We start from the raw sequence: 20,676 nt of genomic DNA, 5'->3' as shown, positions 1-20,676 counted from the left end.
GCTGCAAATGGCATGATTTAATTCTTTTCATTGCCAAGTAGTATTCATCGTATATATAAACCACAACTTCTTTATCCATTCAAGAGTTGATGGACATTTAGGCCCTTTCCATAATTTGGCTATTGTTGAGAGTGGTCCTATAAACATTGAGGCACAAGTGTCCCTATGCATCAGCACTCCTGTTTCCCTTGGGTAAATTTCTAGCAGTGCTATTGCTGGGTCATAGGGTAGATCTATTTTTAATTTTTTTGAGGAACCTCCACACTGTTTTCCAGAGCGGCTGCACCAGTTTGCATTCCCACCAACAGTACAAGAGTTTCCCGTTTTTCCACATCCTCTCCAGCATCTATAGTCTCCTGATTTGTCCATTTTAGCCACTCTGACTAGCATAAGGTGGTATCTCAGTGTGGTTTTTATTTGTGTTTCCCTGATGAGGAGCAACGTTGAGCATCTTTTCATGTGCCATTGGCCATCTGGATGTCTTCTTTAGAGAAGTGTCTATTCATGTCTTATGCCCATTTCTTCACTGGATTATTTGTTTTTCGGGTGTGGAGTTTGTTGAGTTCTTTATAGATATTGGATACTAGCCCTTTGTCTGATATGTCATTTGCAAATATCTTTTTCCATTCCGTTGGTTGCCTTTTAGTTTTGTTGATTGTTTCCTTTGCAGTGCAGAAGCTTGTTATCTTCATGAGGTCCCAATAGTTCATTTTTGATTTTAATTCCCTTGCCTTTGGAGATGTGTCAAGTAAGAAATTGCTGCAGCTGAGGTCAGAGAGTTTTTTTCCTGCTTTTTCCTCTAGAGTTTTGTTGGTTTCTTGTCTCACACTCAAGTCCTTCATCCATTTTGACTTTATTTTTGTGAATGGTGTAAGAAAGTGGTCTAGTTTCATCCTTCTGCATGTTGCTGTCCAGTTCTCCCAGCACCATTTGTTAAAGAGACTGTCTTTTTTCCTTTGGATATTCTTTCCTGCTTTGTCAAAGATTAGTTGACCATACTTTTATGGGTCCAATTCTGGAGTCTCTATTCTATTCCACTGGTCTATGTGTTTGTTTTTGTGCTAATTCCATGCTGTCTTGATGATTACAGCTTTGTAGTAGAGGCTAAAGTCTGGGATTGTGATGCCTCCCACTTTGGTCTTCTTCTTCAATATTACTTTGGCTATTCTGGGTCGTTTGTGGTTTCCATACAAAATTAGGATTGCTTGTTCTAGCTTCGAGAAGACTGCTGGTGCAATTTTGATTGGGATTGCATTGAATGTGTAGATAGCTTTGGGTGGTATTGACACTTTAACAACATTTATTCTTCCAATCCATAAGCACGGAATGTATTTCCATTTCTTTGTATCTTTTTTTCAATTTCCTTCATCAGCTTTCTATAGTTTTCAGCATACAGATCTTTTACATCTTTGGTTAGGTTTATTCCTAGGTATTTTATGCTTCTTGGTGCAGTTGTGAATGGGATCAGTTTCTTTATTTGTCTTTCTGTTGCTTCATTATTAGTGTATAAGAATACAACTGATTTCTATACATTGATTTTGTATCCTGCGACTTTGCTGAATTCATGTATCAATTCTAGCAGATGTTTGCTGGAGTCTATTGGGTTTTCATGTATAATATCATGTCATCCGCAAAAAGTGAAAGTTTGACTTCATCTTTGCCAATTTTGATGCCTTTGATTTCCTTGTGTTGTCTGATTGCTGATGCTAGAACTTCCAACACTATGTTAAACAACAGTGGTGAGAGTGGACATCCCTGTCGTGTTCCTGATCTTAGGGGGAAAGCTCTCAGTTCTTCCCCATTGAGGATAATATTAGCTGTGGGCTTTTCATAAGTGGCTTTTATGATGTTTAAGTATGTTCCCTCTATGCGGACAATCTTGAGGGTTTTTATTAAGAAAGGATGCTGAATTTTGTCAAATGCTTTTTCTGCATCGATTGACAGGATCATATAGTTCTTATCTTTTCTTTTATTAATGTGATGTATCACACTGATTGATTTGTGAATGTTGAACCAGCCCTGCAGCCCAAGAATGAATCCCACTTCATCATGGTGAATAATTCTTTTTGTATACTGTTGAATTCGATTTGCTACTATCTTATTGAGAATTTTTGCAGCCATATTCATCAGGGATATTGGCTTGTAGTTCTCTTTTTTTGCTGGGTCTCTGTCTTGTTTAGGAATCAAAGTAATCCTGGCTTCATAGAATGAGTCTGGAAGTTTTCTTTCCCTTTCTATTTTTTGGAACACCTTGAGAAGGATAGGTATTTCTCTGCTTTAAATGTCTGGTAGAATTCCCCAGGGAAGCCATCTGGTCCTGGACTCTGATTGGTTGGGAGTTTTTTGATAACAGATTCAATTTCTTCACTAGTTATGGGTATGTTCAAGCTTTCTATTTCCTCCTGTTTGAGTTTGGGAAGTATGTGGGTGCTTACGAATTTGTCCATTTCTTCCAGGTTGTCCAGTTTGTTGGCATATAATTTTTCATAGTATTCCCTGATAATTGCTTGTATTTCTGAGGGATTGGTTGTAATAATTCCATTTTCATTCATGATTTTATCTATTTGGGTAATTTCCCTTTTCTTTTTCAGAAGCCTGGCTAGAGGTTTATCAATTTTGTTTATTTTTTTCAAAAAACCAACTCTTGGTTTCATTGATTTGCTCTACTGTTTTTTTAGATTCTATATTGTTTATTTCTGCTCTGATCTTTATTATTTCTCTTCTTCTGCTGGGTTTGGGGTGTCTTTGTTGTTCTGCTTCTATTTCCTTTAGGTGTGCTGTTAGATTTTGTATTTGGGATTTTTCTTGTTCCTTGACATAGGCCTAGATTGCAATGTATTTTCCTCTTAAGACTGCCTTTGCTGTATACCAAATCATTTGGATTGTTGTATTTTCATTTTCATTTGTTTCCACACAGTTTTTAATTTCTTCTCTAATTGTCTGGAAAACCCATTCATTCTTTAGTGGGTATTCTTTAACCTCCATGCTTTTAGAGGTTTTCCAGACTTTTTCCTGCGGTTGATTTCAAGTTTCATAGCATTTTGGACTGAAAGTGTGCATGGTATGATCTCAATTTTTGTATACTTATGAAGGGCTGTTTTGTGACCCAGTATGTGATCTATCTTGGAGAATGTTCCATGTACACTTGAGAAGAAAGTATATTCTGTTGCTTTGGGATGCAGAGTTCTAAATATATCTGTCAAGTCCATCTGATCCAATGTATCATTCAGGGCCCTTGTTTATTGATCCTATGTCTAGATGATCTATCCATTGTTGTAAGTGGTGTATTAAAGTCCCCTGCAATTACCACATTAGATCAATAAGGTTGCTTATGTTTGTGAGTAATTGTTTTATATATTTGGGGGCTCCCGTATTCAGTGCATAGACATTTATAATTGTTAGCTCTTCCTGATGGAGAGACCCTGTAATTATTATATAATGCCCTTCTTCATTTCTTGTTACAGCCTCTAATTTAAAATCTAGTGTGTCTGATATAAGTATGGCTACTCCAGCTTTCTTTTGACTTCCAGTAGCATGATAGATAGTTCTCCATCCTCTCACTTTCAATCTGAAGATGTCCTCAGGCCCAAAACGAGTCTCTTGTAGACAGCAAATAGATGGGTCTTGTTTTTTTTATCCATTCTGATACCCTATTTCTTTTGGTTGGAGCATTTAGTCCATTTACATTCAGTGTTATTATAGAAAGATATGGGTTTAGAGTCATTGCGATATCTGTAGGTTTCATGCTTGTAGTGATGTCTCTGGTCCTTTGTGGTCCTTGCAACATTTCACTCACAGAATCCCCCTTAGGATCTCTTGTAGGGCTGGTTTAGTGGTGATGAATTCCTTCAGTTTTGTTTGTTTGGGAAGACCTTTATCTCTCCTATTCTGAATGACAGACTTGCTGGATAAAGGGTTCTCGGCTGCATACTTTTTCTGTTCATCGCATTGAAGATTTCCTGCCATTCCTTTCTGGCCTGCCAAGTTTCAGTAGATAGGTCTGCCACTACTCTTAAGGGTCTACCTTTGTGAGTTAGAGCTTGTTTATCCCTAGCTGCTTCAGAATTCTCTCTTTATCCTTGTATTTTGCCAATTTCACTATGATATGTCATGCAGAAGACTGACTCAAGTTACATCTGAAGGGAGTTCTCTGTGCCTCTTGGATTTCAATGCCTTTTTCCTTCCCCAGATCAGGGAAGTTCTCAGCTATGATTTGTTCAAGTACATCTTCAGCCCCTTTCTCTCTTCTTCTTCTTCTGGAATTCCTATGATACAGATATTGTTCCATTTGATTGCATCACTTAGTTCTCTAATTCTCCCCTTATACTACTGGATTTTTTTATCTTTTTCTCAGATTTCTCTTTTTCCATAATTTTATCTTCTAATTCACCTATTCTCTCCTCTGCCTCTTCAATCCGTGCAATGGCCGCCTCCATTTTATTTTCCACCTCATTTATAGCATTTTTTAGTTCCTCATGACTATTTTTTAGTCCCTTGATCTCTGTAGCAATAGAGTCTCTGCTGTTCTCTATGCTTTTTTTCAAGTCCAGCGATTAATTTTATGACTATTATTCTGAATTCTTGTTCTGTTATATTGTTTAAATCAGTTTTGATCAATTTGTTAGCTGTTGCTACTTCCTGGAGTTTCTTTTGAGGAGCATTCTTCCATTTCATCATTTTGGGTAGTCCCTGTGGTAGCTCCAAACTGCAGGGCACTTCCCCTGTGCTGTCCAGAGTAACTGTGTTGGTGGGCAGGGCCGCATGCAGACCCGATGTCTGTCCCCAGCCCACTGCTGGGGCCACAGTCAGCCTGGTGTGTATCTTATCTTCCCCTCTCCCAGGGGCAGGACTCACCGTGGAGTGGTGTGGCCCCTATCTGGGCTACTTGCACACTGCCAGGCTTGTGGTGCTGCTCTGATGGGATAGGGCATATTAGCCAGTGTGGATCCACAAGGTGAACAGGGGTGGGAGGGGCAGTCTTAGCTTGTTTTGCCTTTGGTGGTCCCTTGCAGGAGGGGACCTGCAGCACTGGGAGAGAGGCAGGCCCGTCAGAGGGATTGATCCACAGAAGCACAGTGCTGGGCGTTTGCAAGGTGTAAGAAAGTGAGGTGACGGGAACTGGTTCCCTTTGGAATTTCGGCTGGGAGATGGGAGAGAGAAATGGGACTTGCCAGTGCCTTTGTTCCCCTACTGAGCTCTCCTTCTGGGGCTCAACAACAGTCCCTCCCAGTCCTATCGCCTTCCCTGCTCTCCGAGAGCAGAGCTGTTGACTTTTAACATTCCAGATATTAAGTCCCACTGGCTGTCAGAACTCAGGGAGTCTGGTCACTCTGCTTTTGCAAGCCAGACTCTGGGGCTCTGCCTCGCAGGGTGGGCTGCCCTTCCACCGCCCCGGCTCCCTCCTGCCAGTCCCTGTAGCGTGCACCGCCTCTCTGCCCTTCCAACCCTCTTCCGTGGGTCTCTTGTCTATGCTTGCCTCTGGAGAGTCCGTTCTGCTAGTCTTCTGGCATTTTTCTGGGTTATTTAGGCAGATGTGGATGGAATCTAAGTAATCAGCAGGATGAAGTGAGCCCATCGGCCTCCTATGCCACCATCTTCCCCGAAATAATTGTGTTTTGAATTTTTTTAATGTTTATTTTTGAGAGAAAGAGAGAGTTGAGTGGCAGAGAGAAAGGCAGACAGAGGATCTGAAGGGGGCTCTGTTACAGGGCTTAAACCCACGAATGGGACATCATGACCTGAGTCAAAGTCTGATGCTCAACTGCCTGAGCCACCCAGGTGCCCCATGTATTTTGATATTTATTGCAGATGTGCACACACTTGTCAAAATTCAAAGAATAAAAACATAAGAGCAGACCTTTCCATTGTGTATAAAATGTCATCTCAAAAGAAAAAAAATCTCTTAATAAATATTTAACTCTAATTAATGATATGTACTAAAGTATTTAAGACAGAAAAGTGTACTGTCTATAATTTGAAATAAATAAAAAATATGGTAGATTAATAAATTAAAAGAGGAATGGAGATACACACAAACATATACACATATATGTGAAAATCAAGCATAAGAAAATATTTGTCTAGGTTTTGGTTATATGAATATTCACTGTAAAGTTCATTCAAATTTGCTGTATATTTAAAATTTAAAATAAATAAAATATAAATTTGAAAGAAATACAATATAAGCGATTAAACCTTTACACAATTAAGAGAAATGTTTACATCACTTCAAAGAATAGATTTTAAAATTTTATGTTATATTTGTTTACTTATTTGAATATCGTCAGAACACTCATCTTTGTGAGGTCTTTATAAAAGATTTATATAAACCTAAATGGGAAAATATCCAGCAGAAGGTTGATAGTGGAGGAGGGGTGCACAGGTGTGGTGCCAAGAGGAATATGGGCACTCTGAACTTGGGCTCACTTTGGTTGTTAACCTAAAACTGCACTGAAAATAATAGTAAGCATAACATATAGAGTTACTGAATCACTATGCTGTACACCTGAAACTAAGATAACATTGCATGTCAACTATACTCAAATAAAAAAAAATTAAAAAGAAATTACCTTGGAAAAACAAATTTTAAAAAAGCCTGTTAAAAAAATTGAGAAAGACTAAAAGAGGCAAAAACAAAACCACATTGCCAGGATTTCTGATAGAATATATAAGCAAACTTCTGACAGAATGTTTAATATTTTTAATGTTTATTATTTATTTTTGAGAGAGACAGAGACAGAGCATGAGCGGGGGAGGGAGAGAGAGAGAGAGAGGGCGACACAGAATCCAAAGCAGGCTCCAGGCTCTGAGCCATTAGCACAGAGCCTGACACGGGGCTCAAACCCACGAACCTTGAGACTATGACCTGAGCTGAAGTCTGACCGTTAACCAACTGAGCCACCCAGAAGCCCCTGACAGAATGTTTAAAATAGAATTTTTATGTTGTCAAATATTTCTACCAATTGTTAGTGTAATGACTGACAACCCCATCTCTGAATGGGCTGTTTGTTTAACCCACACAACTGATAAACTCACAATCACTTTCAGACAGCCTGGTGACTAGTTCAACAACTTAACTAAGCATGTTTTTTCTAGTGCCTAGCCCAGCAAATATGCTGTAGACTACTAAATTTCCTGTAGACTACTCTCTATGAAGCAAACTTGGCACTGGCTCTCCCTGAGGGCCAGTTCCCTTGCTATATATTAAATAAGGTCTTTTATTGTATTTTCATCCCACTCATTTGAGAGATTTACTTCACCAATGATCACAGGCATACCAGCAAGTGTATTTAAGAACTTAATTTGAATCATTTTGTTCAGCAGCTACTTAATAAATGTGTGTTGATATAATGAGTGAATGCATATTTTTGCTGATGAAAACCTGGACTTGAGTGTTAAAGGAAAAGAAAACTTTTTTGGAAGTTGGAAAATCTGGATTCTCATATTAGCCAAGCAACACCCACCTGTGTGATCCTCAACAAAGAACTTTTCCTCTCAGGTCCTTGGCTTTATATATATTTTTAAATGGATTGAATATTTTCTACTATTTTGTGGCTCTAAAAACCTAACTCTCAGCTCATACATAGGGAACTGATGCCTGAAATAAGCAGTGAGTAATATTAGTTAAAAGTAATACCACACACTCATTTGTGGTTCATATACCATAGGGTGTTTATCTTTTAAACATGCTGAATATCAAGCTCATGAATCAGGATATTTCCTTTCATTTATAATACAGAGATGTGGTAATTGAATTCACAATAGAATTTTAATAATTGAAGATGTACAAAACAACTTATAATTAATTTACACATTAAAGTAGTGAATGCAAATGCTATCATGCAATATATTAATATTAATGATCAGATAAAGGCATTTCTACTTCATTCACCTTTAACTCACGACCTGTTAACTCACAATCCTTTTTCCTACATCTACAGTGTAGCATATCCACACTGAACCCTGTTATAAACAACATACCTATATTTTGTTTTTTGAATATAAAGTAGCATAATGTGCTTAATTAGCAAATAATAAGGATATGTTAATAGGTGGATTTTCTATCAAGCTAATATGATGTAGTACTCTCCTCGCCACAGAAATGGTGAGAAAAGACAACTAGATCTAAAGATAAGAAGGCTTTGGAAGGCAACCTAAAGAAAATGAACAGTAATGACAAACTTATTTCATTGTACATAGGTCCTAATATTTTGGTATTTGTTGATTAGTAAACGAATCAATGACTGTTAGAAAAACAGGGGTAAAACCATTTTATTAACTATCAGGATAATTTTTAAAATCATTGCATTGGAGGAAGCACTGTGACTCAAATCACATGAAAATCCATATTGGGATGGTAGAAAACATGATATGTGCCCAAGGCTGATACATAAGTAGTTTTCTGGAATTCTCACAAGCTTGGCTTTAATGTACTATATAAATTAGACTTCATTTGCCTACTTTGTTATACTTTGTGAATAGATGTAAATAGAATGCTAAAACATCATATTTTTAACGTTTCAAAACTTTAAATCTTCAATGCAAAGTAGCTCCAGTCTTTCAAGTTATAGCTACTTTTAAAGGTTTACAAAAAATAGTTTAATGTAGAGTCAGAGAACTGTAAAGGAGCATCCTGTTTTGCATACCACCTTACACATCTATAATAACAGTACTGCTTTGAGAATTCATTCTTGATGGGATAAAATGACAATTTTCTGTAGCAGGTCTTCACCTTGAGAATTTTAAAAGTTAGATATATCCCTTTCTTGACTCAGTTTTGTTAGGCAGAATGATTCAGTCCACTGCATGCCAATTTTCCCCAGTTTATCAAATATACCCTGGTTTGATGGAACAAACATGCAAGCAACACATTCAAAGGTGAGAAAACTATTTCTCTCCCCTTAGAGTTCCAGAAAGGACAAAGTTAACCAGGAAAAAGGTAAGACGATCCTATAACCACATACTGGGTGTTCACATCAACTTGGAAACACACACAGAATTAATTTTAGCTTTAGATATACCTGATGGCAATTCTAACTTCCTGTTAAATGTGGTGCTCTCCATATGCATTGAGAGAAAATCTTCCATGGCCCCTCATGTACTGAGGCCTCATGTACAGAGACACTGAGCCATTTGCTCTGGACTATCTTGCCAGGGATATTTGGATAGAAAACTGTCTTGAAACATAGAGATAACATCTCTCACTGGAGCAAAGAGAAAGTGTATTTATAGCCTTAGAAGAGTTTGTATGTCCATTCACAGAGAAGGCAGGAATACTTGCCGTCCAGAGTAATAAAGGTCATGTTTTTCTCTGATACAAAGAAAAGGCAGACTTATGGGCCATACAACAGACATGGTGTCCTTCAACTCACATATCTTCTCATGTAGCATTCTCTGTGATATGTGCTCGTTTAACCTGGTCCAGGAACTAGCTCAGTTAATACTGGAATTTCATTTCTCAGAAATAAAATTCCAAAAATGTTCTTATTTTTCAAACATACTTTACTTGACTAGAAAAAATCTGTGATTTATTAATAATATTCAGCCATTATGATGTATATGGCATAAATAGTTCGATTTATATATTAATTAGTGCAGTCTTTAATATTTAATTATTTGACCAGTACTCCCTCACTCCCTTCATTGCCACCATTTGTTGCTCTTATCTACTGTGCTGATTTGCTTTCTGACCTCTGCAGAATATATTAACATTTTAAGATCCTTCTGTTGAACATGCTACAAGCAGTCAGATATTTCAGATGGAATGGAACAATTTTTCCTCAGTCAGGAAATAATGCTGCTGGGTTTGCCTGAAGGTTTCCAGCCTCTAAGCAGTCATGGTTTTGATGACCTGTTTAATGTTTGTCTCCTGCCCTAGAGTTCTCTCCTACTACTCTCACCAATCCACAGCTACTATTCTTTAATACCAAAAGAAAAAACTCATCTCCCACAAATGACATCTTTGAAGTATTCTGTAAAATGGTGCATAGCAACACTCTATGGATGTATTAAATTATCCTAACTCTGTCCATTTATATAGTAACTACTCTCATAGACAAACATTTTTATTTAGAAGGTAAAGGAATCATAAGCCCCTTTTGATTTGCAGGAGTAGTTCTGTACCATTAAGTTGGACATAGCATTCTCTGGTCACATAAAGATGTAAGAATTTTAATGTCTTTAAGTGGCATCACTAGGTATACTCAAAGAACACTCCTGTTGTCCTCATAAGGTCTTCCTTCAAGCCTGACTTTGATTATCAGCAACAGCAAATGATGCAGCAATGTGATCAGCGCTATAGGTAAGAAAAGGGATGTAAGGTATAGTTCTGTTCCTAACAGGATTTACAACCAACCAATTAGAGTATATGACAATATGCTAAAATATTAGGACACACATATTAAGGGTTGTAAATACAATAAGAAATTATACTATGGAGGCGACTGGGTGGCGCAGTCGGTTAAGCGTCCGACTTCAGCCAGGTCACGATCTCGCGGTCTGTGAGTTCGAGCCCCGCGTCAGGCTATGGGCTGATGGCTCAGAGCCTGGAGCCTGTTTCCGATTCTGTGTCTCCCTCTCTCTCTGCCCCTCCCCTGTTCAGGCTCTGTCTCTCTCTGTCCCAAAAATAAATAAACGTTGAAAAAAAAAAAGAAGAAATTACACTATGATGGGAAATTATGACCCAGAAAGAAGTAGAGACAAGAAAGAAATAGAGAAAAGAGAGTAAGAAAAATCCAAAGAATGGAAATAAGATAAGAAACCAGGATGGTACAGACAAAGGAACCCAGGATTTCTGATTAGGTGATATGAGTTTAAGTTCTAGTTCTGTCCTTATTGGTGAGGATAGGCTATGGTCATGCTGAGATAACAAACAACTCTCAAATCTCAGTGGTTTAAAATGAAAGTGTTTTGTTTTATTTTGTTTTTTCTCTCTTTCATTTTACCTTTCAAGACAATCACTAATTACCTGGGTGTTTTACTCCTCCTAGTTATTTAGATACTTGGGATGATTAAGCAACCACTACCTTGAACAGATGCTGTTTGTAATGCTAGAGGAAAAAGAGAGTTCAGGAACATTTTGTAAGAGTAGTCAAATGTTCAGTCCAGATGCATTCCATGGCACTTCTATTAACTCATTGGCCAGAACTACACACACAGTCCCATCCAATGACAGAGGGATATAATATCCTACCTTCCTACAATGTGATCAGAATGTGGGGAGAATAGGAAATATATGGCACACAGGTCAAATTACTATAAAAAGTTCTCATCGTGTACTCTGCATTATTTAGTCTCTGTGTATTCAATCCTAAATCCTTTCTCCAAAATTTCTAGGTATGTGACAGTAAAAATTACGATACATTTGTGAATCTAATTTCCTCATCTAAGAAATAATAAAATTCCTTACTGCATATGAATATTCATAATTAAATGACCTAATGTATGGAATAAAGCTACTGAATCCTTACATTTGATGTTTCATAAATGCCTGTTGGATAACACAGCAGTTAAAACACATGATCAGCTCCTTCAGACATACTGTGGACTATAATTAGAATTTCTATAATTAACATGATGAATTTATATGGTATTCATTTTTATCTTGAGACACAGACATAGGTTTTCAATCATATTTATGTGTACATATAGTTATAAATGATAAAAATATGTACATATATATTTATATTTCTATCTACAATATATTTCTATGTAATCTGACAAATAAGTCACATTTCACTTTTTCTCCCTAATGAGGATTCATTATACAGTTGGCACACAAACATTTGGTAAACATGAGTCCTAAACATAATATTTGTTTAGACTCAAAGTACTGACATCTTTCTGGGGAAAATGTGGAAAATAGCTAATTATATCTCAAGATCTATTTTATCTATTATTTATTTTATAGTTTTTTAGTCAATAAATATATTCAATACAGTGGAGCCTAAACCAAATAGAAAATCTTCTTGTGTATTCCCTAAGTCTTACAGAAATATAGACATTTATATTCTTTGTGATTTAAATAAAACCATTTTTATTTAAAATAAATAATAACAAATAATAGTAAATTAATTCATATATGTTAAAATAATCTATTTTAAACATTTTATTAAGTATTTCTCTGTTGATCTTACTATGATAAATTAATAGAAAAATCATACCTAATTTATTAATAATTATAATAAACTATATAATTATATATACCATATATGATTTCAGCCTTATTCTAGTCAGTAGGTGGAATCATTCATTCCATACATATTTATTAAATGTTGGCCATGTGCCAATACAATTTTAGGTGCTGTAGGATAGCAAGATGAATAGTGGCTCACATCATGATGGAAGGGAACAATCCAATAAACTAATAGATAAGTCAAATATACACATACACATATAAAACATATATATTTCTCATATAAATATATATGACAAATGGTGATAAGTTCTATAGATGAAAATGTATTTTAAAAGGAGAGATAGAAAACGTCTGTGACTGTAACAGTTTTTAATTATGGTTTGTGAAAGCCTTACCACTAACGTTGCAACTAAGCATAACTGAAATGGGAATCAGTGGAAAAAGGATGGCAGGGCATTTCTGGAATCCAAATAATAATTGATTCAAACAGAAATAAAGGCAGGGTGCCTGGGTGGCTTAGTCGGTTGAGCATCTGACTCTTGATCTCAGCTCAGGTCTTGATCTCAGGGTCGAGTTCAAGCCCCGTGTTGGAGCCTACTTTAAATAGATAGATAGATAGATAGATAGATAGATAGATAGATAGATAGACTATAATGAGCTTAATCCTCAAGGTCTTGGGGAAATAAAGACCTTGTATTCCCTGTGGTTGGGTAGGGGTATTGCTAGTGAGTGGAAAGTACTTGGTGGGGTTTTGGCAGGGACTGGCACAACCTAGGATATTCTTTACTTTTGTCAAGATACACACTTTCACACACACATTCATGAAATGCCTTTTATAACTTAATTTTACCTCTGTCCAAAATTTTTGGAAAGTTAGGTATTACTAATATTCTCTGCCATTTTGTTTTTAAATAACAGTAATAATATATTATCTGTAACTATTCAGAGGTAAGACCCATAGAGATGGAAAAGACTGAGAGGTAACTTTGATCATTTGGAGTGATTATCTGTGTTTCTAAAACAGGCTTGACTCACTGTGTTGTTTCTTTTCTTTAAAGGTTTAAATCTCATGGCAATACATGATAAATAATTTATCTTCAATATCCACATTTAATTCAAAATGGTTTGTTTATAAACGTACACTGACACATAAAAACCTGTGGTATTATATTTAGCAGAAGAACAATAAAAACAGCATAGCCATGCATTCTGCTGATCATTTCTCTGCCATGGGGTCAATTAAACAGTATCAATTATACTCATGGCACCAGAATGAAAAGATTAGAAAGGCATAGTTTCCGACCTCAAAACATATAACTCAGGGGAGACAAACGGAAAGAGTAAATAATTACTAGTATGTAACAAAATAAGCCAATACATTGCATTAATAATGTTTTCAGAGTATTCATAAAGCAGTTATTATTTCTAAAAATTGGAGTAGGATGAAACTGACAGTCTGTGAGGTAGGGAACACAAATGATAATTGAAAGGTAGCAGAACAGGTCCAATTCTCCAGCTGCATTTACCTAGAAACTTATCTCCTTTCACACATGAATAAATTTCAACAATGATTTTTGACATTGAAGTATATTTTCATATTTTACTTATTTTATTTCTTTTCTGGCTATCAAGCTAATACTTCACATTACCCTAGTCAGTTAATATATTTAATAAATGTATGCATTCATTGAATCCCTTAATTTTCTATAAAATTGATTTTTCATATATAAAATTAAACTGGTACATTTTTATAAGATTGTTTGGAGATTAAATAAAATATGACATTTAAGAGCTTACCCTATGGTCTGGCACATAAAAATCCAAGTAAAAGTTACCTATTTTATCAAAACACTGTAATATTATGAAAGAATTTTAGCAAAAATATATGCATGAAAACATACATGTATTTATACAACACGGGTTTGAACTGGGTGGGTCCACTTATACATGATTTTTTAAATAAATGTAGTACAGTAGTATAAATGTAAATTTTCTTTTCCTTCTAATTTTTAAAAATGTTTTTTTCTCTAGCTAACTTTATTGTGAGAATATAGCATATAATACATATACAATACAAAATCTGTGTTAATCAACTGTTTATATTATCAGTCAACAGTAGCCTATTAGTATTTAAGATTTGAGGGAGTCAAAAGTTATGCTTAGATTTTTGACTATGCAGGGGTCAGTGCCCCTAACCCCATGTTAAATAACCCCATGTTGTTCAAGGGTCAACTGTACTTATATTTATTTCAAGTGTTTCTTTTAAGACAAGTAACATAAGAAATTTTAAAATATATATTTTCTCCCATAATTATTACTATTATCTGCTTTCTATTAAAACCAAAATGTATTGAGTTGATTTGATTTAATCTAATTTGATTAAATTAATTTGATTGGATGAAACTGCTTTAGCATAATGATCTGTTATTAAAATAAAAGCACTAGTTTAATTAATATAAGTATAATATAATTAATATAATTAATTAATTAACATAAGTAATCTATATAATTTATAGTATGTCTAAATATCAACTTATTTTATGTTTGAAAATATTTAACATAAGGAAGTGATGTATTTGCCCAATATAAAATAACATGAATTTTATGAAATTAAAATGTCTAATGATTTCTACAAATTCTAATTCTTTGTCAACCTATATATCTCCAGATGGAATAGATATCCTTTTTCATTTACTTTTATTGCTAATTAAAAAACTAACACTTATGTTTAGTTTAAAAAGTCCTAAACTTAATATGGAAATGACAGAAACTATCTGATTGATTAGGTTAACAGATTTACTTATTTTTATAAATCCATTACTATGGCTTAATGTAAATTTTAATGATTTTTTTTTCAATAAACCATCTCTATATTTTGTCAAGAAATATTTAATTCCCCAAATTATAAATTTCTAAATTAGTCATTTCTCATTTTTAAATGTGCATTTTTATATGGAAATTTTATTCTGAAGGCATATACTGACATAAGTGCTCCTGAGTGAATAATAAAGCAGACACCTAGTAGTTTAGTTCATAAACTAAATGCCTAGTAGGCATTGTGTGCAAATTCAGAATGGTGACTGTACCTTGTGTCGCAATCTTATTAGAGGTTGGTAGGATTTAAGGCCATATCCTGCTTCTTTTGTTGGCCTTCCTTCTGACTCCAGAAAAATGAATCCAAGAACCAAAACAGCTGACCAGCACTTAAACATTCTTATTGCTTTCCACCTGTGAAAATTAGCATTGCAAGTAATCAGAAAATGCATTATATATTTAAAAAATGCATCAAGAAATATTCAATAGTGCATAGAAATCTCCACACATCTAATCAATACTTGTAGGCAACTGTCAACTGAACGCATAACAGGTAAGCCTCTCCAATTAAAGATTAGGATCCCCTTCATCATAACAAACAGTTTTTTAAAAAATTTCTCACTCGTACAGCTTTACACAACATTACATACATAGAAATATAGAAGCCAATCAAAATGTATTGAGGAAAAAAATAATTAAAATCAAGTTGAAAGAAAATGAAAATGAAAAAAAAAACAACTTTAAACCATGGTTAATTTTCTAAGCATCTATATAGAGTACAATTATCAACATACTTATAAATCTTGAACTCTTTGAGTACATTTGATGAATATCACTTAACTAAAATAATTCACTAGTAAAGACTGCTGACAGTTGGATAAGGCAGTCTTCTATGGTAGGCACTTCATAAACTGAGGTACAACAAAAATTAGGCAGACAGTTATATTGAGTTGTGAGTGCATTTTTCCAACACTATCACAAAGAATATTTTCAAAAAATTTCTTCATAAGTGCTTTAAATTCAAAACTATACGAGTCTTTCCGCTTCTCTGTGTCTTTGGACACACAAGAGAAATTGTAAAATGGCATAAATTTATTATCATATAACTCTAAGCCCTCTTCCTAACTAACAAATCAATGCTTTGAATTAAACTGTATTTCTTTTTATCATTTTCACCAACATATATTTGCACCTAATGTGCCAAAAAAAAAAAAAAAAGAGCTCTTTCTGCTCCTGTCTAATCCATACCATATATCGGACTTCTTGAGAAACTTAACCAAGTATTTAACCATGCTGGTTACTGTTTTCTAAACTCCCCACTCAATTATTAACGTCCATGTTTAAAGATGCTCAAATCTTAAGGTTTTTTAAGATTTTTTAAAGATCATTTTTCTCTTCTACTTTTTGAATTTTCTGAAAGAGTTGTGTATCTCATTCTAGCTAATTTCTGAACCGAGCCCATGCAAGCATTTCTATCACCCTATCCAAGTAACATTTCTTTTTTTCAAGAAATGGTCACTTTACCTGGAATTTTATGACACCCCTGACTTCCATTTCTGTAGAATTTCTGTAAAGAAAACTCCTTCTCAGCCCTTTTGCAAGTTCATCCCACTCCTTTGCTTCACTATTTAATATTATAGTTTATCAAATTTTGTTGTTAGCCACTTACCTACTCTATTCATGCAGCCAAACATTCAACAACATCTGCGGTTTTAATTACAGCTACCTCCTGCTTTTTGAAACTTACCTTAGACCACTTTGCTTTTACTGAACAGCTACATTAGTACCTGTTTTCACTAACCAAAAGAAATGCGAAGACGATTTTTGCTTTCACAAAACAAAAAGGTGAAAGGGGTTAACAGTATTGAGCATTTGTTTTGCAGTCAGCCCTTAAGGAAGCAGAGCGCTTCAGGAGCATGGAGCAGAGACAGTGGCCCAACCAAGCTCCTTCCCAGGCAACTACATTCAACATGTCAGCACCAAGCCACCAGAGCTTTGAACTATGTCTGTGAGCGCCCATGCTTTATCTTGATTTATTTTGTGCATCCGTGAGCAAGATGTCTCCTAAGGTATCAGAAAAGACTAAGAGGGGTTTTTTGGGGCGTCTGAGAACATTCAAAAATTTTTCTGTATAAATTAATGACAATTCCTTCTTCATTTTATGCTTTTTGGCTTATGAAAGTTTTTACAGAAAGGCTATACTTACAGATAGCAGGGGAAACGTTTATATTATTGCTTCTCATCCAATCTCCAGATTGGCATAGTTAGCCTACTTAACAGCTCCGCCTTTATGTTTCAAAAACAGTTTATAGTATACAAACCCCACATAAAGTCATGCTTTCCCAGATTTCCACTCATTTATTTACTCAAGCCAGAGACAAAGGAGACAGATTTGTCTCCTTTACCTTTCATATCAAACCCATCCTTAAATTCTGTTAGTTCTACCTTCAAACTATATATCCCAAACATTAGTTTCTTTCCAGTCTACTGTCACAACCCTAGTTCAATTATCAGCACCACTTGTCCCCTAAATTGCCTCAATCACATCCTCAGTGGCCATCCACATTTATGCACATACACCTTGAATTATTCCCTACCCAATAGCCTGAGTGATCATGTCAAAAGCAAATATCATGATGTAATTGCCCTTGTTAATAACTTTAAGATATACTCATTTACCCTTGAAATAAAAACGAAAATCCCTGAAATAATCTATAAGTGCCCACAGAGTCTAGGCTGTGCATATCTTTCTCTTCCTCCAAAGAACTGCTCTCCAGCCACACTGAACTTATTTGGTCCATTCTCACTATAAGACTTTCATACAGTATTTCCACCATTTGAAATTCACCTCTCCCCACCCCCATTTATCACCCAAAGGCCTTCACATATCAAACATATCCCTTAAGGGTTGTCCTCATCACACCAAGCCTGAATTGCATTTCTTAACTACTCATTCTCATAGATCAGTTCCCCTTTATTTCAGAGCAACCATTTGTAATTAGACATCATTAATGTGATAATTTGAATAATGTTGGTCTTCTTCACTGCATTATATAATTATCATCTCCTGCAAAGTTCATGAATGCAGGGATCTGGGTTGTTTTTTTTTTTTTTTTTCTTTTTAGCATTATATCATCTGGGACTGGCAAATTGTCTGGTACCTACTAGACACTCAATAAATGAATGCATAAATGAATGTCATCCTGCATTCAATAGTAAAAAACAGATTGTATTTTTTGCATTTTGATGAAATTGAATGCAATTCCTATTTCACTACCACTACAAAATGTCTGAAAACTAACCCAGAAAACTAAATAATTTCATTTGCAATCCATCCCTTTGCTGTCATTTTGATGTATAGTCTAATCCTTCTCTCAGAGGTAAATATTTGTTTATAAGACAACTGGATGGAATATTTTAAATCCAAGATAGAGCCCAAGAATAAAGCAAACAGTACCAACTGAGCTGAAGGGATATTTTCTAAGGGTTCTGAATACTATTTTACTCTGTTGTCAAACAGGAGAGGGAGAAAAGAGGTATGATCACAACCTTGTCCCACCATGATGGAGTAAAGGTGAAGTCATAAATTTCTTAAGCTGAACATTTAAGGGTTTCTCTTTTTCTTCCTCTCTCTTTTAATGTTTATTTACTTTTGAGAAATCGAGAGAGACACAGAGCATAAGTGGGGGAGGGGAAGAGAGAGAGGGAGACACAGAATACAAACCAGGCACCAGGCTCTGAGCTGTGAGCACAGAGCCCGACGCAGGTCTCAACCTCACAAACCACGAGATCATGACTTGAGCCAAAGTCGGTGGTTTAACCCAGGCACCGCTTTTTCTTCCTCTTTCTAATTCATTCTCACACACACACTCACACACATGCACACACACTCACACACATATATTCCACAGGGCTACAAATATTTCATATACTATATAGACTGAATGAACAAAATTTTAATAGGTGACCAAAAATCTCATAAATTTTGGGTAAGTAAACTTCCACACATTGATAATTAGTTCAACAGTCTCCTGAAATATTTTCTCTGCCAGAAGGCAATAGACTAGGAATATTTACTTTAAGAAATTTCACCAAAAGTTAATAACAAGTCAACATGTAAACCTTCAGTGCATCATATACAACTTATTTATACCATTTAAATCTACTTTTCATATTACTAACCATGATTAATTTTTTCATTGATAGTCCTATAATTTTCAAGTATAAAATTTCTTAATAATACCAAGTTACACAAAATTTTAAAATATAAATGCTTTATCTCACCAGCTATCATGCAACTGGAGTGATTTACTTGATGCCACAGATAAAATGAAACAATATTAAAAGTCATATCTCTTTGTTTTGTATTTCTAGTACAGATAGGCATTTGAGCTCAACACTGAGTGTTAGACAAGATAAAAGAACACAACCAATTTCTGCATTTATCTTCTGTGAAGGGCTACCTTGCAAGATTTTCTTCACTAAGATATTACTAAGAAAATATTTGAATCCAATTATACAGCAATCAATTAGCAAACTAAATAAAAAGATGACTCTTCTTGATGGATGCTCAGAAAATAATCATCATTTTCTTATTTCTCTTCAGCTACAGGATCCAAAGGATGCCATTATTATGTCTTTAAAAGTTCACTCATCCACAGAAGGTGTTCTGGAAATTGTAAATCAGTAGTAATCGATCCTAGGATATACTGACTCATGATCTAACTTTCTCAGTACTATAACCTCTGACAACCTGTTAGCTTTTCATAATTAATTGGCAGTTTGTGATAGCTCAGTAAGAACACTGAGGAGCATGTGACTAAAACAAACCAGCTGGAACAGATGGTGCAATAATGATCCTATGACTTTTCCTTGTAACCCCAACATGTATATGGAAGCATCAGAAAACAATCTCTTTATTAACTTAGGGAAAACAAAATGTTCACAAATCTAAAAAGTATCTGCTTAATGTTTGATTTAACAAAGTTAGACTCGAAAATGGTAAGGGGAATGGAAAGAGGTTTCTTTTCTTCAGAAAATAATATTTTTCTCTGAATCAAACTATTTTATTCACCATATGGTGTAACATGCTGTGCTGCTTATGGCAGTAGGATTTAGAGTAGTTACATGATTTAGTAGATTCAAATATTTCAGGGATTTTGATTTGTTTACACATTCTCTAGAATCTCACCATTTGGGAAAACAAACTAAGAGTGTTCAAGTATTGCCTTAGGAACAAAATGTAGCATTTGAGATGGGGAAGGAAACTGTGGTATTATGTCTATGAATGAAAAGAATATCAAGGTGAAGCAATTCCCAATATTATCAAAGGTTGCAGAAAAGTCAAGTATCTGAGGGTTTCACCTGAAGTACCCTCACTGCCTCTCACTCCAGCCTAGAAAACTACTATAGGTCTTCCAAGAAATATCCCCAGTCACTTCCATTGTGAAATCTCCCCTGTCAATTTCACATGGACTTTGCTGCTCTCTGCTGCAATTTTTACATATCTCCCTTAAGTGTCTTTTCACCTTGCACGGTGGTGATTGATTTAAGAAGGTTAACATCCTTATATAGCTGCAGAGGGAGATACACTAAACTGGTTCAGTCACAATCTAGGGAGTTTCTTAACTTCCATAGACTTCTCTGTTCTCTTCTGAAACAGGGAGGTGGCCTAAATTATTACTACTTTTTTTTTCCTTTTTGGTATTCTATAATTCTATGAGACA

General features: G+C 35.2%; 1 protein-coding gene across 3 annotated transcripts in view; it reads right to left on the bottom strand.

The window, feature by feature from the left end:
• Nucleotides 1-20,676, bottom strand: part of FSTL5 (follistatin like 5) — a 766,041-nt gene that overhangs the window by 698,628 nt on the left and 46,737 nt on the right. For all 3 annotated transcript variants that reach the window (XM_045464161.1, XM_045464179.1, XM_045464171.1), the window contains exon 2: nt 15,223-15,364. In XM_045464161.1, coding sequence (XP_045320117.1) covers nt 15,223-15,348 — 126 coding nt within the window. In that variant the 5' untranslated portion in view covers nt 15,349-15,364. The remainder of the gene's footprint in view (nt 1-15,222; nt 15,365-20,676) is intronic.

The sequence above is a fragment of the Leopardus geoffroyi genome, chromosome B1 (assembly GCF_018350155.1).
Source record: "Leopardus geoffroyi isolate Oge1 chromosome B1, O.geoffroyi_Oge1_pat1.0, whole genome shotgun sequence".
NCBI classification, from domain to species: Eukaryota; Metazoa; Chordata; class Mammalia; order Carnivora; family Felidae; genus Leopardus; species Leopardus geoffroyi.
This window is presented reverse-complemented; position numbering and strand designations above follow the sequence as displayed.